The 27755-nt window shown below is 45.3% G+C and overlaps 1 protein-coding gene across 1 annotated transcript in view; it reads left to right on the top strand.

Moving 5' to 3' along the window:
- Window positions 1-27755, top strand: part of RIOK1 (RIO kinase 1) — a 98718-nt gene that overhangs the window by 45129 nt on the left and 25834 nt on the right. Inside the window, exons 10-14 of the mRNA XM_088471682.1 lie at window positions 9351-9488; window positions 11322-11425; window positions 16135-16241; window positions 19456-19521; window positions 24356-24475. Of these exons, the coding sequence (XP_088327808.1) occupies window positions 9351-9488; window positions 11322-11425; window positions 16135-16241; window positions 19456-19521; window positions 24356-24475 (535 nt within the window). The remainder of the gene's footprint in view (window positions 1-9350; window positions 9489-11321; window positions 11426-16134; window positions 16242-19455; window positions 19522-24355; window positions 24476-27755) is intronic.

Raw genomic sequence — 27755 nt, 5'->3', positions numbered from 1 at the left:
ATATCCCACCACTCCTGACTAGCTGGAGCAGTGGGCCAAAACGCTGGGCTTAGGGACAGCGCGTGCTGCGCGCTTGTCATACACAGCTCCTTCCAACCTGCCACGTGGTGGTGTCGGAGCTGCTGACGAGACCCGCCGCTGCACTCAACAGTCAGCGTCAGGGTCTCTGGCTTATTCCTAGCCATCATCCTCTTAATTGAAGGAGGGGATGGAGCGCGGCCCCTGCTACATCAAAAGCGCGGTGATGCCGCGGCGGTCACTGAGGACAACTGCTCCTCCCTCCTCTATATAGGAGTTGTAATGCTGGGTGAGTAGATCACACAGTAATGACAGACGCCGCACTGCTGCTCATTAAGAAAACAACGCTGACAGGCGAGGTCCCGCCATCTGCCACAAGCAGTGTAAGGTGCCGGCTTCGGAAGCCAGACGAGTCCCTCTACAGGAGGCAGTGCAGCGCTGACAAGCAGCGCGGTCCTTGGCCCCTGCGCAGAGTAGACTGCTCTTGTTGAGAACAAGGGCTCCAACTTATAAATAAGTGGGAGCCTTACAGTGCGCACGCCGGTATTATGGAAAGGGCGCGTCATGCATGTTAGCGGCGCCATCTATGGTCTGGCCTGTGCTCTCCCTCATCTGAGAGCAGCGCGGTTCTACCAGTGCTCGCTTCAGCATATAGATTAGCTCTATAGCAGGGCTTTAATGTTATAACTAACCAGCAGCTCTCCTCTAATGTACAAAGGAGGAGACGCTGCGACCCTATGCTTTTTAGTGGCTGGGCTGACAAACGGAGCGGTGTCATCCCACAGCCCCCGGACGGGCACTTAGTACTTCAGCGGCGGCATGGCTTCCTCCACTAACGTGTAGCAGCCTGCTTTTGGGGGTGTTTTCCTGTTAGCGCAGCAGCGCACACATTCTCTGCATTAGTCCCCCCGCGAAGAAGCACCCGGACGGAGTGCTGTGCAGACAGCCGCCTGCATGAGGGAAAGCACATTAAGTGTAATGGTAGCGTTACTGCCTCACAGCACTGAGGTTATGGGTTCAGTTCCCGCTACGGCCCTAACTGTGTGGAGTTTGTATATTCTCCCTGTACTTGCGTGGGTTTCCTACGGGTACTCCGGTTTCCTCCCACACTCCAGCAGCCGCCTCCCGTTTTCCCTCTTTCGGGCTGCCCCAACAGCAGGGATTATTAGCGTGGGTCTCCTACGCGCCACCCTCCCCCTCCTACGCTGGGAATGCTGATGCACAAAAGGTAGGGGATGCCTGTCACTGTTTGACAGGAGTAGTGCTAGCTATAGTAGATAGCTGGTTGCTAGCAGTATGGGTACTAGCCCAATACCCTTTTTGCTTAACACCGCACTATGCGGTTATGAAAATAAATGACTGGTATTACCCCCTGTCAGGCTTCCCCTTGGTTCTATACAAAGGGTGCATAGCTTAATCTAATTGCTTTTGAAGGCTTCCTCAGGGTGCACTAGCTACCCTGCCTAAATGAACATTGTTTTACATTGGCTCACCTTAGTCACTGTTCTGGTGCTGCTGCCAGAATTTATGGTTATAGCATACCCTTAACCCAGGGTTAGCAGATTATTGCGTCCCATACCCAGGTTATGGCTCACCTTATAGAGGGGCAGTACTCTTCCCATGCATATATGTGGCAGCACATATACTAACTTATAGGCTGGTCTTTAAAAACTTCTAGTTCTCACCAGCCTTCTGTGTTTACCTTAGAAGGTATGCATATGTGCATCTATATAGATTCTATTTTAGGTGCTCCATTCAGCAGCACATACAAGAGGAAGTTAGTTACTGCGGTGTGGGGGTTGGCATTACTGCCTCACAGCATGGAGGTTGTCTTTTTGATTCCCGCTTTTAAAGGAAGTAACCAGTAACAGAAGGGTCCCAGGATAGTCTGGGATAGCACGCTGCTAAAATATCCTGCTTCCTATGCCGTAGCAGAATGACGACCACAGGCGGCACATGAGCAGTTCCCCTGCATGGAGGTAAGCCACATGTATGTATGTATGTATTTGTATTTTATACTAAGCCCTGCTTTAAAATATATTCATGTCTGGAGTGAATTTTGTCTTGTGGCTCAATTCCTTCCATAGCTCTATTATTGCTCATGTTCTATTTTCAAAATATTATCGTCACCTACTAATCTTGTATGTAGGTATGCATGTTTGGAGATAAATATCTATCGCTTCTTATCCTTACCATAAAGGTAGAGGTAGGATCTGTTATCAGTTTTATGTCTGGTACATAGCATAGTTTAAAAGAGAGGTTCTGCGATTGGAGGCTGGACTCTCCTGATGCGGTAGTTAATACAATAACTCCGCTTTACACCATCTGTCCCTAAGGTTTTGTATGTGGGTATATACCTATATTCCATGGGAAGCCACCTGGGATTACCAATAGCTGTCAGCTTTATCCATATATATATATATTAATGGTGGCTCTATAGACTAGAGTCAAGTTCTGCAGCTTATATAATGATAGTCGCAATTCCCTAAGGCATTGCTTCTATTATGAACCCTATACATGACTGGGGCCTTCTTGTATGTACATGTGTATATATATATATATATATATATATCATATGTACTTTAATCCTCCTGGGGTTATAGTTCTGTTCTTGTCAGTCCCTATCTATGACGCCCCCCTTTAGGGTGATATATGATTATTTTCAACTTTGCACTTGGTAGCAAACTTATAAGACACTAAGAAGGCGGGATATTTGTGTATGTATGTGTGTGTGTATGTATGTGTATGTATATATGTATATATATATATGTGTATGTATGTGTGTATGTGCATATATATATATGTGTATATGTGTGTGTGTGTGTGTGTGTATATATATATATATATATATATATATAAATAAATATATGTAGTATGCTGATCTCCTGAGGCAGGACATGTATAGATATGGCATGCTGATCTCCCCGTGCAGGAGTCTGACAAGTAAACTTGCTGTGTGGGCACTACTCTTCCTTTCAAAGAGATTGCCTTCTCATGCAACTATGTTGTCTGTGTGTATGTGTGTATATATACTGATATATTCCCATTCCTGGTATAAATATTTTCTAATAATTGGAAAAACCTGGTTTTTAACCCTATTGGGGTTATCACTACAGATATATCCCTTCTTTTCTGGGGATAACGAACGCACTGTCTAGGTACAGGTACCCTTCTCCGTATAGACTCCATATTATTGTCTTGTCACATATCTCAATACATGAGTGTCTAAAGGGCCCCTAGGTACACTCTATCTGTACATAGAGCATCCAGGTTCTATTCCATCCTCAGGGCTTCAATTGTTAAATTAAATGAAGGCCTAGGGCCACCCGCTGATATAGGCAGGGTCAGGCCTGGATTGTATTAGATTTGTGGGCGTAATACACACTTCACCATTATAAGTGTTAATGTACTGATACTTACACGAACAGACCGTTTTCTGTTTTATGAAAAGTTTCTATATGGATACACATCCCTAATATAACCAGCTCAGGTGCAGAGTACTGTTGTACAACCTTCTTGTCTCCACTAACATTTTGCTAGTTTATACAGTGTTTTCTACCTCAACATCTCCAGGCTGAAGTCCGTGCTGTAGAGCATAGGGTCTTAGCCCACTGAAGCTACTCCCTATACCTGATGGGGCAGGTTGCTGTGAGATGGAAAAGGTCAGTGACATTCTACATAGCGTCCAGAGGGCTTTTGGACGCTCATAGGTAAGCGGGCCTACCCCACTAATGCCCAACCTGACATGGCATAGCCGTTATTCTCCCTTATGCACCCTAGTGGTGGTCCTAGCAGCCATCCGCTCTGTTAATCAGTTGGCTCTACATTTTAGAGTTTCCCTGGTGCATAGTTTTAACAGTGAGATTAGTGACACTATTCTACTAGAATCTGTTGACTGGTACCTGACTGGTACTTTCAGGGTTGTCCTAGGGCTCTAGCCTTGCTGTATGGAATGCTTCCCTATATTGGTAGCTCTCCCTGGGTGGCTGTTGCATACGTGCTCTTTAACTGCTAGGGTATCCTGTGTGTTTCAGAATATGCTCAGGCCAGCAGTTGGTACTGACTACGCACTTCTATCATGTTGGGAATTGTCTGTTGTTTTGGAGTTTGTGGCTGTGATTTTCTTTTCAGCTGCAGGTGTTCAGTCGCTGTTTTCTACTCTGTTTTCGGAGTGGGGTTCTGCTGTCTGACCCTCTGAAGGTATTGTAATCTCAATCCTCTAGATGCTGCCTCTGCTTCGTCCCCAGTGTGATCTCCACTCATGGGAGACTTCTATGGTCTTTTCCTTCTGCTGGTTTACAACTTTGTAGTAGTTGGACCTCCAGAATGGTTGATGGTGACTGTTCGGCCTTGACTTTTACCTCCCTGCAAACTCTTTGTTAGGAGTCTGTGGACAGGATCAGCACTGTTTCTGTAGACTGATATCGTTATACTTGTATCTATATGATTATGTCCAACAGTGCTGGTTTTCTACTATCTGCGACAGCTGCAGTTTCCTGTTTCCGAATCTGGTACGGTTTTTCTCGAATTTTGTTCTCGGGTTACTGCCCTTCTCACATGGATTCTGGTTGGAGCTCTCTGCTCCCAATAGTCTGGCTTGGTCTGTTTTCAGCTGAGTTTACAGTGTTCTGATGCTTCTCACCTGAGGGTGTTTTCTCGCTAACCACTTATTCCATTCTATTTACGCTGTAAATTGTGGAATTTCTGTGTCTGTTCCGCTTGGAGTTCTGATTGTCTCCTGGCTCACTACACTTGATCCTCCGCTCTTGCCTTCCGTTGAACCTCTGGTTCTTGGCGGTCCCTGTTTCTGTTGGCCAAAGGGTCGGCATGTTCTCCGCGCTTCCCACCCAGGAGGTTGGCTTTGGGACGTCCCCACTGTCTTGAACTCCAGTGTCCCCTAGTGGATGAAGGAGAAAACAGGATTTTGGTACTTACCGATAAATCCCTTTCTCCGATTCCACAGGGGACACTGGACGCCCGCCCAGCGCTGCGTACCTGCCAGTTGTTTGGTTCCTTCTATGGTTGTGTGACTGCATAATTCCCTGCAGTGGTTTCCTCTGTTGTCCTTCAGTCGGTCTTGTTCCGTTCTGTGGTCTTCTCCTTCTCCTTGTTTTCCTGTTGTCCTCCGTCTCCTCTCGGGCTCAGTTCTTAAACTGGGGCTGATGGGGCATAGAGGGGGAGGAGCCAGTCACACTTCTAGGTTTTTTTTAAAGTGCCAGGCTCTACTCTACCACCGTCTATACCCCACTGTCTTGAACTCCAGTGTCCCCTGTGGAATCGGAGAAAGGGATTTATCGGTAAGTACCAAAATCCTGTTTTTGCGATTTGGTAGAGACCACAGCTGCAATGGCATTTGCGTCCGGATTGGAATCATGGCGTTCTTTCTAAAATGGAAATAATGGGCCTAAGTGAGTTCAGCGGATATATACAGTGCCTTGCAAAAGTATTCACCCCCTTTGCATTTTTCATGTTCTGTTGCGTCACAACTGGAATTAAAATGGATTGTTTGAAGGTGTGCATCATTTCATTCACAGAATGCCTACAACTGTGAAGTTGTGTTTTTTTATATTGTGAATCAAACAACATTTAGGACAACATAACAGAAAACTTCTCCATGCATAGCTATTCACCCCCCTAAAGTCAGTACTTTCTCGAGCCATCTTTTGCGGCAATTACAGCTGCAAGTCGCTTTGGATAAGTCTCTATGAGCTTGCCACATCTTGTCCCTGTAATTTTTGCCCATTCCTCAAGGCAAAACTGCTCCAGCTCCTTCATGTTGGATAGTTTCCGCTTGTAAACAGTTATCTTCAAGTCTGACCACAGATTTTCAATTTGATTGAGATCTGAGCTTTGACTAGGCCATTCCAACACATTTAAATGTTTCCCCTTAAGCCACTCGAGTGTTGCTTTAGCAGTATGCTTCAGGTCATTGTCCTGCTGGAAGGTGAACCTCCGTCCCAGTCTCAAATCACAGGCATACTGAAACAGGTTTTGCTCAAGAATATCCCTGCATTTAGCACCATCCATCTTTCCCTCGACTCGAATCAGTTTCCCAGTCCCTGCTGCTGAAAAGCATCCCCACAGCATGATGCTGCCACCAGCATGTTTCACTGTGGGGATGGTGTTCTCGGGGTAATGGGATGTGTTGGGTTTGCGCCAAACATAGCGTTTTCCTTGGTGGCCGAAAAGTTAAATTTTAGTCTCATCTGACTAGAGCACCTTCCTCCATACATTTGGGCAGTCGCACACATGCCTTTTGGCAAACTCAAATCGTCTCTTCTTATTTTTATCGCTAAGTAATGGCTTTTTTCTGGCCACTTCCATAAAACCCAGCTCTGTGGAGTGTACGGCTTTTGTGGTCAATGCACAGATACACCAGTCTCTGCTGTGGAACTCTGCAGCTCCTTTAGGTTTACCTTTGGGGTCTCTGTGCTGCCTCTCTGATTAATGCCCTCCTTGCCCGGTCTGTGAGTTTTGGTGGGTGGCCCTCTCTTGGCAGGTTTGTTATGGTACCATGTTCTTTCCATTTGATGACGATGGATTTGATGGTGCTCCGGGGGATCATCAAAGATTTGGATATTTTTTTTATAACCCAACCCAGAATTGTATTTCTCAACAACTTTGTCCCTGACTTGTTTGGAGAGCTCCTTGGTCTTCATGGTGTGATGCCTCTTGCTTAGTGGTATTGCAGCCTCTGGGGCCTTTCAGAAAAGGTGTTTTTATACTGACAGATAATGTAACACTTAGATTTCATACAGGTGAACTTCATTTCACTAATTATGTGACTTCTGAAGGTAATTGGTTGCACCAGAATTTTTGAGGGGCTTCATAGCAGAGGGGGTGATTACATATGCACATGCCAATTTTCAGAATTTTATTTATAAAGATTATTTTTTATATATATTTTTCTCATTTCACTTCACCAAATTACAGTATTTTGTGCAGATCCATCACATAAAATTGAAATAAAATAAATAAATAAATTACAGGTTGTAATGGTAACAAAACAGGTAAAAAGCCAAGGAGGGTGAACACTTTTGCAAGGCACTGTTTCTGCAAAAGGTGGCTACAGTACTTTGACTAGTCAATATTTAGATTTAAACTTCTTTAAACAAAATGATTCTATGATTTTCTTTTCCAATTGTTTATTTGTTGTGTGCTTTTATTTCAGAGTACACTAAGGCCATAAACTTTCAATAAAAACTGGAAAAATAGGGGTGTTCCAAAACTTTTTGACCGATGGTGTATATTCAAATCCGGTCTTTGAAGCCAACAAATGTATTTGCTCATATTATTAACTCTTTTACGTAAAGTAACCTGTTTTTCTTGGGTTGGGTATGGGATCCCGGCAGTTGGGATGCTGGCGGTCTGAATACCGACAGCGGCATCCCAACAGTCAAAGTCCTGACATCATTAGGTAAGTACCATCAGTGATCGCACTGACGAAAAAAAATTGTGGGTCCTAGGGACCCCTCACTTTAAGAAATTGGGGTCCTACTCCACTGGTTCTGGGTCCCATCACATATTATTGGGGGTGAGAACAGGCAGCAGTTGAGACAGTGCTGGGGGCCGGTAGCAGTTGGGGTAGAGTTGGGGGTAGAGGGGGAGTAAGGCCAGGCAGTGCTGAGGGTAGTAAGGGGGTTAGGGGCTTTCACTGGAATTGCACCGAAGGGTCCCACCACACACTGGCAGCACTGCTCAAACGTATTCTAGCAAACACTGGCACTGCACAGTAGTATCCCATGGGTTAGTGATGACGTTGGGGAGCACGGGGCAGTGATGACATTATGGTGAAGGAGCACGGGGCAGTGATGACATTGTGGTGGATTGACACGGGACAGTGATTGGGTGGAGGGCACGTGGCAGTGATGACATTGTGGTGAGGAGTGCAGGGCTCTAACGATATGATGATGGTGGTGGGGGGGTACAGGGCTGTGATTACCATTCCTGAGAAAAAAACAATAAGTAAATGGAAAGGAATAACACACACACTCAACAGCGATGGCTTTACCCAAACCGTACTGCCACACCTGACAGTGCAGTCACACAGAAAGAAGGCTGCCGGAAAGACTGTGTGCACGCTTTGTCACTTACTCAGCTGTCCTCTGGTGCTGGAGATGCCGCTTTTGGTAGGAGCCCCAGCCACTTGTCTCTCCCAGTTGCCTGGGAGCCAGCATCAGACGCTGGCCCTAAAGGAACTTAATTGCGAAGGAGATACACCACAGCCACGCCCACCTCGGTGTGTCACTGCATCCTAAGGTATCTGGGTCGGCTCTCTTGCCGATGCACTGGGCTGGTGCCTGGCTGGCTGCAGCAGCTGCTGCTTGGTGCTCACTGTTTCATCAAAAAGATGGCGGGTGGCGAGCTGGGGACGGGGCGGGCTTCTAATGGGGACACCTCTTCGTCTCTATTGGACGCGGAGACGCCAGGTAAGTTACTGGGCTGGCTGCTGCGGTGTGCACTGAGCGCATCCTGCAGGACCCGCTCATTTTTAAAAAGTGAGTCCCTCCTTTGCTGTAGCACGTAAATATGCGCTATAGCGCGTATTTTGCAATCACTGTGATCCTAACGCTGACACCCCTAACCCTCCCTCCCCGGTGCCTGAACTTAACCTCCCTCTCTAGTGCCTAAATCTAAGCTCCCCCCTTAATGCCTAACCCTAACCCTCCCCTAGTGCCTAACCCTTAACCTATCCCTCCCCAACCCCTAATACTTACCTTTGGGATGCCGGCAATAGGGATTCTGGAGCCAGGATCCCGACTTCTGCCAGTATTCCGGCGACTGTATTTTGACCGTCGGCATCCCGTCCGGGATGCTGACTACCACCTGTTTTTTTCGCTTTGGCAGTCCTTTACTAGCTAGCATGCTAATAATTTCTGCCCATTGCTGTTAGCTAACATTAGGGTCCATTATATGTAATGGCGTCAGATAATATAAATGCATTTTTAATAATTGGTATATTCCCATACAGCCACATGCTTGATGAGGTATATATGATCGTGATTTCCTATGCTAATAGTAGCTGCAGACCCAGTAGACTATCAGGAAAAAGATGTATCATTTAATTTTATGTGTCATGTATAAAAATGTAATTTGTTGGTGCTACTTGTTTTGTTAAAGATATTTCCTCAGTGTATGAGTTCCGTCGGTGCCTCTTTGTGTAAGAAGAAGTTACAATATTCTGGTAGAAACTTTTTTTTTTTTTTCTTTAATTTTATTTTTTGTTGCTCTGGTTGACATATACCCGATCCTCACATTTAATGCATTTATTGTATTTTAATTTTACTGTTAAGTGTCCTATACATGAACCCTCTTCTTCCTTTTTTTGTAAGGCCTGCACCTTTGTTAAAGAATGTCCAGTTATCAGATTCTAAGGCTCGAGAGATTTACTTGGATGTTATACACTACATGAGAAGAATGTACCAGGATGCCAGACTGGTACATGCCGATCTAAGTGAATTTAACATGCTGTAAGTGTGTTAATGTATTTATAATTGTCATGTTATGCTTAGTGAAGCAGTTAATGGCTGGAGCGTAAGTCTTTAAGCTTTATGGAAAGTATTTCTGTATAGTAAAACAAGGTTTTCATTATTATTAATAAATTATGAAACTTTATAGGGCGCCACAAGTGGTCTGCAGCGCCGTAGAGAGGACAGAACAATAGGACAGTACAGGGTAATACAGTGCAGAAGACAAGTAGCAAATAGCACCACAAATCTCAGTACAGCCACTGATACTAGGCGTGCAATGGAAATATTCAGCGTAAGCTGAAACCTGTAGCTATTAGTGTGGGCGCAGATGATGGTTCTGGGACATCTGAAGAGACTTAAACAATGGAGCAGTGGAATTCAGGTGCAGAGAGCCCATGGAGAAGGTGTAGAGTGTAGCTGTGTGCAATAGAAGTAGGTAATGAGAACAGGAGGGAGGAGGGTCCTGCTCATGGAGCTTGCAGTCTAAAGAACTGTGTGTGCTAAAACTAGTAACAATTCTGAAAGTTAGAAAGTAACCATAGACTGGAGCTGATTCAGAGTTGTAGACAAGTCTGTTTTGCAGACGAATGTTGCGATCCTGCGCATACTGCAAATGCATACGAGCTGAGAGTACGCAGCATTGAGCAATCTCATCTTCATCTCCAGTTGCAGCTGGATGGGGTGTAAATGGGTGGGAACTGGGCGTGCAAACTAGTGTTCTGAGTGCGTGTCCTAGGAGTGTGGGCTATTCAGAGTTGAGCATATGCAGAGGTCAGTGTGATTTTGGAGATATGTCTTGCACCAAGGACAGGGCTGGGGCAAATGCGAGCCTTAGATGATGGCTACTTTCACAGCCGGATGGATGCGGCAAAGTGGCGCATAGATGTAGGTAGCTCTGAAAGTATGCAAAGGGTTACATACAGTATATTTCTGAGCAGTCATTGTTGACACATCTGTGATTGCCTGCATGCAACTCTGAATCAGGCCTTATGTCAGCAGATTGTTTGCTGTGTTCTGCTTCCAGCTTATAAAGCCATTTCTATGTAATCGCATGTCTATAAATCGTCACCTGTAATGCTGACCACACATAAGCCCATGATGCAGCTTAGGACTAAGCAACCAGTATCATGTTCCAGTTTGGTGGCACATGTGCGTGGTCACATTAACTGAGATTTGTCTATTCAGAGCTTTGGCTAAGCATGCAGCACGTTTTTGAAGTCTTCTATGTGCAGGTAGAGTATTTCATACTTTGGGTATATGTCTATATCGGGACAAATTAGCCAAATCAATGCATGCTGGTCAATTTAGTCAGTAGTGTTCACAGTATAGCTGATATTTTGAAGTGATGTATCTTTTTCTGGTATTGTATACACACAATTCTTTGTTATTTTATTATTCAGTTTTTTACCAGTTATTTATACAGCGGTTACATATTCCGCAGCGCTTTACAGAATATTTGCCCACTCACATCAGCCCCTGCCACAGTGGAGCTTATACTCTATATTCCCTACCACATGTACACACACACACACACTAGGGTTCATTTTTGTCCACAGCCAATTAATCTACCAGTATATTGTTGGATTGTGGGAGCAACCGAAGTACATGGGGAGAATGTGCAAACTCCACACAGTTAGGGCCATGATGGGAATGCTGTGAGGCAGTAATGCTAACCATTACACTAACCGTGCTTGTGCAATACTGAGCTTATCCAGATTCAATTAATCCATGTTAATCTTATGGCATTACTAGGAAACAAATGGTAAATTTTGCCGGTATCTGTAATTTTTCCTGTGTATCTACTTTGGTTTAACTTATTTTTATTCTTTTCAGATTTAACAATGGACAGGTATATATAATTGATGTATCTCAGTCAGTGGAACATGATCACCCTCATGCTTTGGAATTCCTACGGAAGGACTGTGGTAATGTTAATGGTGAGTTCTAAACTACCTTATGGAATTCTAACTATTTATTTCTGTATTTGCAGTAAGTGGATACAAACGGAGTTAGATACCACTCTCCTGATTTTCCTTTATAGCCCTCGGCTCCCCAATTTATTCCAGTGCCCTTCACAAGATGTGGGAATAGAACCTTCTGTCTTTTTTATTTTTTTTGAATATTGAGTACTATGCATCCTCCCAACAGGTGGCTCCCTTACCCCTACCTCTGTCACCACTAAAACCATGGAGCAAGTGATAAATGGTCTCTAGTCTTGATAGTGTCACACAAGGAAGGCTGAACAGTAGAAACATTATCCCGTAGGTGCAATGTGATCTGACAAACTTTGTGGATACTCAGCTTTGCTGGTGGGAGGAATGTACAATGAACAGAATGCAGTGTGACTGAGAACATAGTAAAGTACAGTCAAGCAAATTTGTGCCTGCTGCAGGCATCCCTGTTGTATAACAGCAGCATGCCTTCAGCATCCTGTGTCACCTGCAAACTGCTTATGTGATCTGTTTATACACCAACCTGTGACAGTATCACGCCTGCAGCCTGCTAGTGGTCCAGTTTGGTCAAGAGGCACGACAGCTCGCCAGCCTTGTGACCCTGACTACTGCTCGCTTTGATCACCTTCATCTCAGGGAAGTACTTTTTTTTGAGTTTGCTTCAGAGATGAAGGGCCCTTAAACAAACGCTTTTATAGTCCTAAGTTACATTTGTGCAAACTTCAGATGGGACAACAAGACCTCTATCTATCTTTATGCCTTCACAAGCAATGTAAGAGACCTGTCAGGTGATGATAGAGCTTGGGTAAACCGGATCCTTTGTTCAGTCTAGGAATCACTTTTCCTGTCTGCCAGTCCTTGCAGGTGGCTCCATAGCTGCCACAGCATGTCTGTTTCTTTCTTTACTCAACCAAACCTTCTTTTTAATCAGAACTCTGTGTGGACTTGATTTCTAAAAGTTAGGGCTTTGGACCTAATATTAAGTCAGAGGCAAAGCGTCTACAAGTGCAGATGTCCATGGCAGCCTTTGCGGGTATCCATCTGTCTGCATGCATATGGTTGCACAGCCCATTGTTTTTTTTTCAGTCATCAACATTAGTAGCGGCACTTACACCCACCCCATGCTGAGTGCAAAAGATCAGTTTGAAACGGGTGTCCCTTATCTGTCCACCTTCGTCAAACAAGCATGGAACTATAGATGCCCAAGACACTCCCACGAGACGGATCTGTTCTGTGCGTCCGCATGGTAAGTGCTCAGGTGTAGCTCAGAAATGACAGACGGAGAGAAGTAGCCATGCGACCAACTCCGAATCGGGTCCATCATGATTCAGACATGAATCTCCCTCATTTCAAAAGGAAAAAAAATATTGTGCTCAAACAAATATAGAGAACAGTTTTAATAAATTCCATTTTATATGTAGGCCAGAGAAATTCTACAATAACCTCTAATAGCCTGGCGAGAGGGTCTGCCAGTTAAGGCAATGTGACCTCAGCATAAATAGCAATTTTCCTCATCATCCTATCTGGGGGACGCTGTTAAATTGACGTTGGTTTAGGTGGGCAGGACCACAGGAGTTGGCACTAGAAAGTTAATCTGATTGGCCTTGTCCCCTCTTAACACCTCCCGCTTCCTTGAAGCATCCATTCTTTCCTAGTGCCTGTGGAGTGAGCACTATGTTTTCAGCTCCTTAGTTAGCTTTATTTAACTTTTTTTGATTTTCCTCTTTGGTCATCGGCCTCAGCTCCTGTGTTCAGGGCTCAGGTAGTCCCAGTAGTCAGAGCTAGGAAACCCTGCCCTGCCCCAGATTGTACATGCAGCTAGTGTCTGTGAACTTCAAACACAGAGAGGATTTGAGTGGTCGTAGTCTACTTTGGGGGGGGGGGGGGGGTGAAGGGCTTATCAAAAGGGGGTATTGTTTGTACTCTACAGGCTGATTTTATTGCACTCTCTGGGTATTAGCTGTTTAGCAGAACTTTTAATTTCGCTGTTAAAGGTGTTTATTTTCATTTAGCCTGATAACACTGTGTGTGAGATTATTCCTGCATGTACTGAATGTGATGCCAGGGGCCCTTTGCGCGCTCTGTGAGCCTGGCAAGCATGGAGCCGATGTAGGAGTTGGTTGTCCTGGAGTGTGCTAAATCTATGGCAGAGGCAATTGCAGTTTGACTAGAACAGTGAGTCGTCAATCTGAGATTAGTGATGCCCCTCTTTCAGGGTGTCAGCGGGATCCATTGGCGTCCTCAGAGCAGGAACCTTTATGGGCCCTTAATGTTGAAATATGCCTTTCTAGAATGTCAGCCTCCATTGAGAACATTGCAACTTCAACTGGAACATCTAGGAAGCGTTCTGGTTCCTTTCAAGGCAGATGTTTCACCACCACTCTATGGACCTCATTCAGAGTCGGTCGTTGCGGCCGCACGGTCGTACGCCACCGATGTTCGCTAAACTGCGCATGCGTAAAGTTCGCAATGCGCGTACGCAAACTAGCCGCTACGATCTGAAATTTCTCTCTCCTTGAACACAGCCAGGTCGGTAGTTTGAGTGACGGAATATGGCGTTTGTGGGTTGTAACAGGGGAAGGTGCTTGAAAACGGGGGCATGCCTAATTATGCGAACAGCGTTTTATGGGAGTGCATAATTAACAAAGTAGTGTCATAGCACACGTGACATGGGAGGTTTTTACACTGACTTGATTGTAGTGCTAAAGAGAGGGTATGGTCAACCTTAAGCTCTACGACCAGTTCAGATGGTCGCGATTAATCCTTATATGGCCGAGGATGACGTGTAATGCGTACGAGAAGGGGGTGTATTTCTTGTCTTCCGACGTCTTCCTCCCCTTGGTCGGCCAGCTAACGATCCGAACTTAGGGACGCAACATGCGAGTGCATCATTTGCATATCCAGCCCCTTTTCCTGTGCGGCCGCAACGACCGACTCTGCATGAGGTCCTATGTCCAGGTGGAAAGCCTGATAACAAGCAGGCCACCATACTGTTTAGGGGCTCCTTTCCTCTCTCTGATGGTAAGGGCTCGCTTGCTCCAGTTTTGAGTCCGGAGAATTCTGGACAGGGGTTACATTCTAGATCTGGTGGGTCCCAGTCGTTGTTTTTCTTTGCTACTCCTCTACCTCAAGACCCGATACATCTAGAGGCCACCAGGACGGTGCTGTGCATCCACCCACCTTGCATTTTTCCTATCCCTCCTTCGGATAAACTTTGGACCTGGATGCTCTTCAAAAATCACCTTTTGAACTTCTGGAATCGATAGAGTTGCGCGACCTTACCTTGAAGGTTGCTTTTCTTCTAGCCATTGCTGCAGCTAGAAGGGTATCGGAAATGGCAGCTCTGTCTTGTGCAGCTCCCATAATTTATTTTTCATTCTGAAAGGGTTGTGTTACGGGCCAAGCTGACATTCTTGCCTAAGGTAGGTCCACGTTTTACATGAGCCCAAGGCATCGTTCTTCCTTCTTTTCCTTCTTCTTTCAATTCTTTGCTTCATCGTTTAGGCATTGCAGATTTACATTCATCGTACCTCAGTCTTCCGCCTTACTGATTCTCTGTTAGTCTAAACGTGGCTGGCAGACCTCCAATTGTTCTATTGCTAGATGGGTGACGACAGCTATTCGTCAGGCATATCTGTCCTCTGATGTGCTTGTTCCTACTTTACTCCCGGCCCATTCGACGCATGCTTTTAGGGCAACTTCGGCGGTTCGCCTTGCGGCTTCCGTGGATCAGTTGTGTCCAAGGCGGCACCCTGGTCTTCTGTGCATACTTTCTCCAAGTTTTACCATTTTAGTAATTTAGGTTATACCAAGGTTGGTTTCAGCTGCCTTGTATTGCGTGCGGCCTTGCTTAGTGAGGTCCCCCCTGTTAGGCTTGCTTTGGGAATCCCAGCGTAAGCTTAGCATTGTCCCCCAGATCGGTTGATTATGATTTTTTTTATGTACTCACCGTAAAATGCTTTTCTTGTCATTCATCTGGGGGACACTATGATTGCTCTCTTTCTAGTATTTTGTTGTTGTTTTTGCTTGATTTATGGTTGTTAGAGTGGTGCAACTTTGCTCCAAGCAGCTTTGTTAGAGATAACTGTGGCTTCAGGAAAGCAAGAGTGGTGAAGTGGGGGACGGAGCCAATCAAATTAACTTTCTAGTGCCTACTCCTGTGGCACAGCCCACTTAACCCAGCGTCCGCTTAGCATTGTCCCCAGATGGATGACCAGGAAAGGATTTTACAGTGAGTATATAAAAGGAAAAAAAATAGGATAGATATATAAATTTAATTATGCTCTGCTACTCTCATGCCCACAATATCTGGCTCAGCTATATATTCCAAGGTAAAAGTGGCAGAACTACCAGTGTGGGATACACACGCTTGTTCGACATTCACATTCCTTGTTGCGACATTCAGAATACACCTGTCAACTAAGCTGGTAAAGCAGCATGTTTCTAATTATACTGGCAACACCGTCAAAATGCTTTAAGCTGCATTTTTAAATGTGTCTGTGGTATACTGGTCCTGCATGCCGACATTATGAATGTGAATATGCTGACTGTATACCTCTAGTTTTTGAGCCAACTTGGAACAAACAGGCAGACACAACGTTCTTATAATATTAGTGTAGATCAATAAGCCTGTTTCACAAGCAACTTTTTACTCTTCTTAAACTATATTAACTTCATTTTTTTGTGAATGACAGATTTCTTTGTGAAGTATGGAGTTGCAGTAATGACTGTGCGAGAGCTGTTCGAGTTCATTACAGATCCATCAATTACGCCAGATAACATGGATGCTTATCTAGAGAAGGTAAGCTAATAATTCATGGTTAATGCACAGGTGAAATAATAATTTTATTTGAAAAATCTAAATTTGATAATTTAAAGACTCCTACGAAAAGAGATTAAGATTGTTATAGCCTCAAAATGTCAGTTACCAGTATTTTGCTAGGCCCAGTGGTCACTGGCTACTGTGATTTTAACAGTCCTTTAGCACTTTTATATGTTAATAACATAATGGAAAAGGTTAGAAAAGTAGCAGGCTACATTTGGAATTCCAGCTGCTGTGGGACTACACATCCCAGCATGCCCAAGAACAAAACTGTGGCAGGGCATACTGGGATGTGTAGCTTCATAACAGCTGCAGTCCCACACATTGCCAACCCCTGAGTTGGACTATGGTTACACAGGTGACTTTTAAACAATTTCCCCTCCATCCTGTTTTTCTGACAGGTGAATGTGATGATCTGGATCCTCACACAGGATGCATTTGATTTTATGCAGAAACAAAGGGACAGTGCACATAGCTCATTTCCCAAAGTGGGAAAATAGGTCATGCTCTACTTCATCACCCTGTAATGCAAAAGCAGCCTTCAGACTCTTCATTAGGGATAGACGCAGTCTGGTTGGATAGGATGGCTAATAGTTCACTGGCAAACTACGCCAATTTACATTCAGAATTTGCTGACCTTATAGCATCAGATACCTGGGTTTAACATAATTGCCGTGGCCAGTGCCTCCATACAGTTCACAAAGCTAAGGGATGAGAGAAGGCAGCCCTGACGAGTGCCATTAGTAATTCCCACTCAGTCAGAGAGCGTCCCTTTTGATTTTGATATGTGCTGAGGGAGTTGCATAAAGAGCAAGAATCCTAATTAGGGGGGTAGGACCGAGGCCAAGATGTGTCAGCAGACCTTACATAAGAAGCCAGGCATTCTAGCAAAGGCCTTCTCAGTGTCCGTTGACAGTAAAATTGTTGGGGTGCAGATGTTGTGATTTTGATGTAAAAGATCAAGGACCTTGGTGGTATTGTCCTGAGCCTTACTGCCTGGCACAACCCCCACCTGGTCAGAATGAATGTGTTGGTAATAGAGACTTAAGACTATTAGTCATAAGTTTGATGCATAATTTAACATCAATGTAAAAAGTTACATTTATCTTTAGCTGGGACACTAAGCCAGGTCCTTTCCCTCCTTGTGGATAACATTTTTAGGTGGGCCTCGAGTGATTGGTGTGAAAAATCCTTCTTATAATCCCTTCAGGGCCAGGGCTTTTTCCTACAGGTGTAGGCTTCACCTGTCCTCTATAGTAGTTCAGTAATATCGAAAAAAGGCAATATAGCCAGATCCTCTCTGCCTCCAAGATAGTCAGGAAAGCTATATCTCTTAACTATTGAGACACCCTATCTTGAAAGAAAATATCAGATGTAGGGTCGACCAGGTTATATAATTTGGTGTAATAAGAATGAAGGTGTCTAAGGTCATTTTAAATTCTCTACCATTTGGATCCTGAACAGCTTCAATATATTATACTGCCCACTGGGCACATAGGCTTCTCACCAACAGCTTCCCTGGCATGTTCCCCCACTAGAAATAACGTTTTTTGCAGAGACTAAAGTCATGCTTAGCTCTGTCATTAAGCAGCCTGTTAAGTTCTACCTTTGTTTCTGTTAGCGCATCAAGGTCCTTCTCTAGATCTCTGCCATTTCCAGAGATCTAAGCTTTTGCAAAAGCAGCTGTTTGAATTAAGGGCCTGATTCAGAGCCGGACGCTCTGAACGAGCGCCCGCTCTGAATCAGGGCGTGTTTTTTTTAATTGCGAAGCGGCCTTTTGGACGCTCGCATAGCTGTGGGTTACCACCCACAGCTATGCGAGCGTCCATGATGATGGTAGTGATGGTCAAGACCATCGCGACCATCTGGGCTTGCGACGAGACCCTTGTGGTAGGGTCTCGTCTGCCGCAAGCCCTGGAGTGATTTTGGCTCTATCAGAGCCAAAATCACTCCCACTGACAACACTAGTGATGTCAGTGGGGCCGGACCCAGACGGAAGGCGTTCCCATGGGAACGCCTCCGTCTGGGCAGCCACGCCCACCAAAGGGGGCGTGCTGTCACTCACCATCGACAGCACGCCCCCTTTGGTGCGAGACCCATAACGATGGCTACCCCGTCGTTATTCGGGTCTCACGCATGCGCACGACGGAGGCGCCTCCGTCGTGCGCATGCGCATTTGGGAAACATCGACCTGCTTGCGAGCGTACAGCGCTCGCGAGCGGGTCTGAATGAGACCCTAAGTTCCCACAGAGCACACACTTATGGGCTTCCAAAACAGTGACACTGGACATCCCATCACACTCAATGAGTTCAAAATAATCAGCATTTGCCTGGGCAAGTTGAGGCTTATGCATCATGAAGGAGGAGCTCATTCAGACGCCACGTGCACTGTTCAGGGGAGGGATGTCTCATTGGGGTAATAGGTGCGTGGTCAGACCACATCTTGACATTGTAGAGCTGTGTCTAATCCTGTGCATAAATCTATGTGGGAGTAGGAAGTAGTTGAGTCTAATGTAAATGTGGGTTTGAATTAAACATGTAATCCCTAAGCTCTAGATTCTGAGAGAGCTCATGTTCGTATAGGGTATATCTAGTGTTCATTCTAGCACCCCGTACCTGTCACAACCCATGCAGTTCCTCTTCACTGCCTGGGGTGTCGCTCTCTGCTCTGGTGCTTCTAGCACACTCTGGTCTGTATCACAGCAGTTTGTTGCATTAACTGAGTGTGCTAGAAGCACCAAAGCAGAGTGTACTTAGCATATATTTGCAATTGAGTTCCCTGAGAAATTGCAGCTGCGATGGCATTTTTGTACAGATCTGTGGCCGTATTCCTGTCCAGGAGGCAGGGAGGCCGCACCACTCATAGCGCCTGGAGAAACACCAGTGGCCAGGATGTGCAGCTACTGAGCCAGAGATGGCCGTCTAGCCTCCCACCTTCCCCTCTTGCATTCCAATTTCTGCAGGACATCATTCTAAGCTTGGCCCTCATTCACTAGCCATGAAAGTGTATGCTTGTACTATGCCCTGTTTCTGTAATACTACAATAAAAAATGCCTAACAAAATGTGTAGATAGGTTTACTGACATATTTTCTGAAGACCAACAGATGTCACATCCATAAAGTTACAGGAATTACACTTTTGTTACACCTCTGCTAGTTCTTTTTGCTGGTAATTAATTATTTTTTTCTTTAGGCAATGGAGATAGCAGCTCAAAGAACAGAAGAAGAAAGATCATGTCAAGATAAGGTTGATGAAGAGGTAAGTTACCTATGCTCTGACCTTTGCTAAATTTGCTATTTTTGTTTTAAATGCATGGATAATACTAGGAAGCCACAGTACAAGCAGGCAATTAGTTGCAGGTTTTAAGCAATTTGCTTTAACCCCATTAAGATAAGATTATAGGGGGTTGGGTTATGCAGCATAATAGCAAGTTCTTAAAGTCTACAATACTGGGTGTTCCCTATATATATTTTTTCCATTTTTCTTGTTTTACTAAATGATATGTATTGAATAAACTAAACTTAATATTTTACCCTATTTTCACCTTACATTTTAAAATATTCATCATTTATTTTTAGAGTGCTAAATTACGTAATACCATTTTGAATTGAAGAAAAGCGGGTTATTTTTTAGTTTCTTTTGGCAAAATCCAACTTTTACAGGATACAATCATAGTGCTCTGTACATGGTTTAGAGCAGTGACTTTCAACCTTTTTTAACCCGTGGCACACTACACAAGATCTTAAAATTGCCAGGGCACACCAACCTACATTATGAAAAAATATAAATATTGGCTCGCGCATAAAAAACCCCACACACTATGCCCCCACAGGAATAAAACCCACAGAAACAAAAAAAAGACATTGCTGGCCTTCAAAGAAAAAAACCCCCACATTGCTCCACCAAAAAAACAAAGTACACTGGCTCCCCCATAAAATATTACTATACAGTTTTCTGCCCCTACCTGTCAGCAGAGTGCAGCGAGCAGGCTGGTGGCCACGGGGCTGGCTATGGTTGCTGGTAGAGATGGTGGCTGCTTGGCTAGCTGGATGCTGAGGCAGGCTGGCTGTCGGTGCGGGTGGCTGCGGGGCTAGCTGGATGCTGAGGCAGACTGGCTGGCAGTGCTGGTGGCTTCGGGGCTAGCTGGATGCTGAGGCAGACTGGCTGGTGGCTTCGGGGCTAGCTGGATGCTGAGGCAGGCTGGCTGTCGGTGCTGGTGGCTGCGGGGCTGACTGGTGAGACAGGTAGGCTGGCTGGTGGTGCTGGTGACTGCGGGGCTGGCTGACTGGGGGTGCTGATGGCCTTCATGCAGAGCAGCCCACGGAGCTGGCTGGTGGGCGAGTGGGCTGACTAGAAACGCGGCATGCCTGACATGTGATGTCACGCTGCTGCATCTGCATAGGTGATGGCTCGGGCATCACTGAAGAGCTCAGTGCTACCCGGTCCGCAGTACAGCAGATCTGACCGACAGCTCTGACGGTCAGATCTTACCGCGTGGCACACTTAACCACTCACGGCACAGCGGTTGAAAAACGCTGGTTTAGAGGCATGAAGGGCTGTACTTTATTGGTTAGAGAACCAATGCCATCCTGCCAGGTGCAGAATTTTATTCTACACAGTGTGGTCTGTAGACTGGCTTATGTGTGAATTCAGTCACTGATAAGAAGTGTTTGATAAATGGCATTAGTGAAAATCAGTTAACTCTCAAAATTAACTCAAACAACTGTACTTCCTTTGCACAGCTGGTTGTATTAATGGATATGCAGATGCTATATTTCAAAAAAAAAATAAAAAAATGCACTTTTGTAATTGTCATCTTTTCATATAAGCACCATTTTTTAATTCTTGTTTCTGATGGCATTTTTTTACTCATGAAATGCACACTGAGCTAGTTTTGTGTATCTTTTGGTGTAAGCATTTTACTACATACACTCAGGTGCATAAATATTGGGACATTGACAGAATTTTCATATTTTTGCATTTGGAATCAGTTGCTGTCGACTCTCAATATGAGATCCAAAGAGCTGTCACTATCAGTGAAGCAAGCCATCATTAGGATGAAAAATCAAAACAAACCCATCAGAGAGATAGCAAAAACATTAGATGTGGCCAAATCAACTGTATGGAACATTCTTAAAAAGAAAGAACGCACCGGAGAGCTCAGCAACACCAAAAGACCCGGAAGACCACGGAAAACGACTGTGGTGGATGACAAAAGAATTATTTCCCTGGTGAAGAAAAACCCCTTCACAACAGTTGGCCAAATCAAGAACACTTTCCAGGAAGTAGGTGTATATGTGTCAAAGTCAACAATCAAGAGAAGACTTCACAAGAGTGAATATAGAGGGTTCACACAAGATGTAAACCATTGGTGAGCCACAAAAACAGGAAGACCAGATTAGAGTTTGCCAAACAACATCTAAAAAAGCCATTACAGTTCTGGAACAACATCCTATGGACAGATGAGACAAAGATCAACTTGTACCAGAGTGATGGGAAGAGAAGAGTATGGAGAAGGAAAGGAACTGCTCATGATCCAAAACATACCACCTCATCAGTGAAGCATGGTGGTGGTAGTGTCATGGCGTGACCAATGGAACTGGTTCCCTTGTATTTATTGATGATGTGACTGCTGACAAAAGCAGCAGAATGCATTCTGAAGTGTTTCGGGCAATATTATATGCTCATATTCAGTCAAATGCTTCAGAACTCATTGGATGGCGCTTCACAGTGCAGATGGACAATGACCCGAAGCATACTGCAAAAGCAACCAAAGAGTTTTTTAAGGCTAAAAAGTGGAATGTTATGCAATGGCCAAGTCAATCCCCTGACCTGAATCCGATTGAGCATGCATTTCACTTGATGAAGACAAAACTGAAGGGAAAATGCCCCAAGAACAAGCAGGAACTGAAGACATTTGCAGTAGAGGCCTGGCAGAGCATCACCAGGGATGAAACCCAGCGTCTGGTGATGTCTATGCGTTCCAGACTTCAGGCTGTAATTGCCTGCAAAGGATTTGCAACAAAGTATTAAAAAGTGAAAGTTAGATTTAGGATTGTTTAGTTTGTCCCATTACTTTTGGCCCCTTAAAAAGTGGGAGGCACATATAGAAACCGTTCTTCCTACACCGTTCACCTGATTTGGATGTAATTACCCTCAAATTAAATCTGAAAGTCTGCAGTTAAAGCACATCTTGTCTGTTTCATTTCAAAGCCATTGTGGTGGTGAATAGAGGCCAAAATATGAAAATTCTGTCAATGTCCCAATATTTATGCACCTGTATATGAAAGCTGTTTATACTTAATTTCTCCATTTATATAAACAAACCCTCAATGCGCTATTGTAGAATCAATATAATAAATTAGCTTTTAGATTAGTTGAAGCAGCTCTTCTTATGAGATCCTCACCAGCAATGGATCCAAAAAGCAGACATACTAAAACAGTACAGGAAGGCGCTCGTAGTGTAGTAGGTAAACACCTTTTTAGTCCTTAAAAAGAGTACATAACGAGCTTATCTGATATCTTATCACCCCACATCAAGACCATGATTTGCTATTCATCCTTATCAGTGTCATAGCACATTCTTCTTGGGCAGTTGTTCCCAGGTGATGAGTCACAGGCCCAATTTGGACCATGTCGGCAAAGCTGCCTTGAAGGTAATTTCTTACGCATTCGCCACGTTTTATAAGGTGGATATTCCTGCCGAAGCAAAATTCTCCAAGCAGTGGTCTTGTACTAGGTGCCTGGTTCAGGTGTGAACGCTAATGCAATTGCAGTTGTGATCTTTCACGGATCGCAATTGTGAAAATATGCTAATGCGCCACCCGCCAGCCAGTGCATAGAGACGCCCACTGAAAGCATTTCGCATCGTCCCCCCACACACACAAAAGCAGAAACATTGAACACAGATCAGGCGGCCACCAGCCTTCTAAATAAGTCTAAGCTGCCGCAGACACAGCGGGTCTCCAGACACTGAGAGCTCTCTTGCTGTGAGCAAGAACACGGTGGATAATCTATGGACAGGCCCGCTGAGAGCCACGGCAGGCGCTGGTAATAGGGGGCGTGACCTAATCGCCGGAGGCGTGGCCACGCCCCCTTCCCGAAAAAAAAAAGATATGCAGCGCCGTGAAGCAGCGCTGCGCGCTGGGGAGGGGGGCGCTCTGTGCCCCCTCAGCCCTGCTCAAAGCCAGGGGGGGTGCGATCAGTGTGATCGCTCCCCCCACAGGCATAGGAGACTGCTGTGGCTGCTGCTCAGCAGCCACGAGCAGTCTCCACTGCAGCTCAGCACCCGCTGTGTGCTGGGATGCTGTGAGAGAGGGGGAGCGGCGCCGGACCCGGGCCCCTCAGGAAGCCCGGGCCCCGGTAATCTGTACCCGCTCCCCCCCCCTCTCGGCGCCCCTGTCTATGGACACCCATAAACTGTCCCGACAGGCCTCCAGCCACCCCCCCTGTCCCCCCCCCCCCTCGTTACCTCCCCCAAATGCTGGCTTCCTGTCATTCACTTTGCAAATGAATTCTCTTGGCAAGCGTAATACAATCGCTGCACGTGCGCAGTGTGTCTTCCACGCATGCACAATGGCTAACAATCGCTCAATCTGTGTAAACATCTGCATTTGCGTACAAATGTGAATCAGGCCCTAGGTGCTTTTCTCCTTCCATTTATGGCCTGGCTATGGGACTACTGTGTTCCCAGGAAGAGAAAGTTTGATTGATTTTTATCTTTCTTGGCTATTAGTAAACTGGGGAGGGATTGGCTGCAAAGATTTATAAAGGATAGGAGTGCTCTAACCTGCTTTTTTTTTTTTTTTTTTTACGCCCAATGCCTTGCCACTTAAAGTATGGAGTTATCAGTTACCTAAATACTTTAGCCAACACCGCTGTACCTCTGAAAAACTCATGGGACATAGTTAAACATTAAGTAATATTTACAATATTCATCAGCATCACGCACAGCTATATATGATTTTCTGTCTCCAGTAGGCTGTTTCTATCTTTCAGTCCATCCCGTAACTTGCATCTTCACTGTGACATTTCAGCTTAAACCCTTTTTTCTCTATAATAGGTCTCATTGCAGTTCTTTGTTCCGTTGTAGGTGTTTAAAAAAGCGTACATACCCCGAACTCTAAATGAGGTGAAGAACTTCGAGAGGGATGTGGACTTAATGCACAAGTTGAAAGAGGAAGATATGTCACTTAACACACAACAGGATAATGTGAGTAACTTGCCTTTTGTATCATTTCTTCAGTTTCGCTTGAAAGCATTATGCTTCCTGTAGTAATTAAAAAAAAAAGAATCCATTACTGTTTACTGTTACATTTGTATTGATCCAATTCCCTCTTCCTCTATGGTCTCAACAATGATGAGGTATTATATTCTTTGTTTCTTGTGGTACAATGTCTTTGTAAACCTTCAGACAACAAAGTTCATATTGTACATTGTAATGAATAATTGAAAATACGTTAGCATGACCATAACAATAGTTCAAAGTTAAAAACGACCTCTGTAAATATTTATGCAGAAGTACCCCCTATTTCTCCTTCATCCACTAGGGGACACTGAAGTTCAAGACAGTCGGGGTATAGACAGTGGTAGACTAGAGCCTGGCACTTTAAATAATTCAGAAGTGTGACTGGCTCCTCCCCCTCTATGCCCCATCAGCCCCAGTTTTTAGAATGTGCCCGATAGAGCCGGTAGCACATCCAGCCTTTTTTATATCTTTTAATTTTATTTAACAAGCACTGAGGACAGGCAGGCTGCTTACTGTGGCAGTCTGCCTTCTACGTGGGAGCCGCCGGGAGGGCACTGCCACGGCTACTGCAGCCTGTGTCCGGTGACCTTGAGGAGGGGGCACATAGCAAATGGAGTCATCGGACTCTGCGAGGACCCGCTACTGCTGACACCGGCATGTGTCCGGGTTCCACGCCACCCCCTCAACCCAGCATCCCGGCCGCAGCAGCCTGTAAGTATATCCCAGCACTCCTGACTAGCTGGAGTGGTGGGCCAAAACGCTGGGCTCAGGGACAGTGCGTGCTCCGCAGCTGTTACACAGCCTCCTTCCCCCTGCCAGTAAGCTGGCAGTGTCGGAGCTGCTGATGAGACCCGCCGTTGCACTCTGCAGTCAGCGGCCAGGTCTCTGGCTAATGCCTAGCCACTAATACCCCCTCCTATTTAATGAGGAGAGGGGAGGACCGTCGGGCAGTGACATATTGTCACTATAGGTGCCTCTGCGTGGAATAATTGTAGCCGCGCCGGGGCTTGTACTGTAGAAGCTCCGGCAACGGCATTGACGGGGGGCACTTAGACACCGCTTCAGCGCGGCTGTCTGTAATCTAACAGCCGCTCAGCTTTGCTTACAAAGAATACCAGCGCCAAGTTGATGTCCCGCGTGGCTGATATAGGCACGCTTAAACAGAGCCATGCTCTCCCTCCTCTTGTTAAAGGAGGAGACGCTGCACCGCTGATCACAAGGCCAGTGCAGCGCTGACAGGCCGTCGGGCGCGCAGTAGTCCTCCCAAAATGGAGAACGGGAGGTGTAGCGCCGCGGTAGGTGCGCTAAACGCCCGCCATTAGCAGGAGCTGTAAAAAAAAAAAAAAAAAATTTCTACAATATTGCCGGTTCAGACTTAGGTCCGGCGGAGCAGGTGCCGCAATTGCTTCTAAGCCTCTCGCTTAGTTGGCGCGCAGTACAGCGCAGGTTTATTATAGCACGCTTATGGCAGTGCAGAGAGAGGTCTGGGCCCCTGTAGAGACTGCACCCACTGTAACCTTAGTATACCACTGTTGCAGCTAGTACAAGGCAGCCTAATGTAATAAGACATGCCTACATGGGGATGTATGTGTTTATATATGTATGTATATGCTGGGACTTCCTGTGCATATATATATGTCTGTCTGTTATTGCCCAGTTTTGTCTATTGATGTTTCCTATTGATGGCACAGTGGAATACGCTATGCTGTGTAGAAACTGTAAAGAAATTAATAAAATTAATATATGTATAACTCCCCTGTGCACAGCAGTAGCATATATGGGAAGCGGCAGAATCTAGATAGAACCTAGTTTGGTCTCTATTATAGTATAATGCTGGCATAGATTATGCTGATGCATACTGAGCGAATTACAAACCTGTGCACGCAGTGTAGCAGTCTTCCTGCTTACTGAGTTACGCAGCGGCAAGGTCCATATAGAACTTGAATGGTGGTCAGATTCCACAATGTATTGTTAGAGGGGAGAGCACTGCAAAACAGTCGGCCCCACAACTATCCTAACTGCTGCCCGACATCATTGTGATGTTACTGTGTAGAGGATAGTTATGACCATTTTATAATTGTCTATCTCAAGATGGCTGCAGGAGTCTGTTTGATTAAGTTTTAATCAGTACTCATATTAAAGAGCAGCACCTCTACATATCATGGCCGCTGCCACTATTATAGAGTGAGTGTCCGGGCCCCTGACACTAGCTCAGGGAGGAACATGCCGCAGCCTAATACAGAGACTGTGTCCGTGTCACTTGCCCTCCGCATGATCTGCCGATTGATCTATGTCTGTGTCAAATAGGCCTGTATACATCAAATATACTGCACTGAGGTTGTCTGGGGGGGGGGCTACTACTGGGGGCAGTACCAGGGGGGGGATTACTACTGGGGGCACTACCAGGGGGGGATTACTACTGGGGGCACTACCAGGGGGGGATATTACTACTGGGGGCACTGCCAGGGGGGGATATTACTACTGGGGGCACTACCAGGGGGGATTACTACTGGGGGCACTACCAGGGGGGTGGATTACTACTGGGGGCACTACCAGGGGGGATTACTACTGGGGGCACTACCAGCTGCTGCATTTCCCACCCTAGGCTTATACTCGAGTCAATAAGTTTTCCCAGTTTTTTGTGGTAAAATTAGGTACCTCGGCTTATATTCGGGCCGACTTATACTCGAGTATATACGGTAATTGTTTAAATAACAACAGACTGCAATTACTGCTCCTGTGCCTGAAGGCCTAGGGCCACCCGCCGAATAGGCAGGGTCAGGCCTGTCTTGATTAGATTGGTGAGTATCAAGTAAATCCTTGGCCCTGCGGTTCAGTTTTGAATCCCTCTCGTTGTGATCACTATAACTTCAAGGGTCACTGGTGGGGATCCATCATCAAATATGTAATATTTCTGTGTGTATCTTGACCGATACAAGATCTTATTTAAATCCGCCTTTTAACTAATATGCACTTCACCATTATAAGTATAAATGTACTGATATACTAGCAGACCGTATTTGGGGTGTATGTGTAATCTCTATATGTATACACATCCCTAATGTAACACCTCAGGGTCCTGTTGTACAACCTTCTTGTCTCCACTAACAATTTGCTAGTTTTCTACAGTATTTCCTAAGACAAAATCGCCAGACTGAAGTCTGTGCTGTAGAGCATTGGTTCTTAGCCCACTGAACTACTCTCTATACCTGACGTGACGGGTTGCTGTGAGATGGAAAAGGTC

Source organism: Taudactylus pleione, unplaced genomic scaffold, assembly GCF_031769625.1.
Source record: "Taudactylus pleione unplaced genomic scaffold, aTauple2 ptg000116l, whole genome shotgun sequence".
Lineage (NCBI taxonomy): Eukaryota > Metazoa > Chordata > Amphibia > Anura > Myobatrachidae > Taudactylus > Taudactylus pleione.
This window is presented reverse-complemented; position numbering and strand designations above follow the sequence as displayed.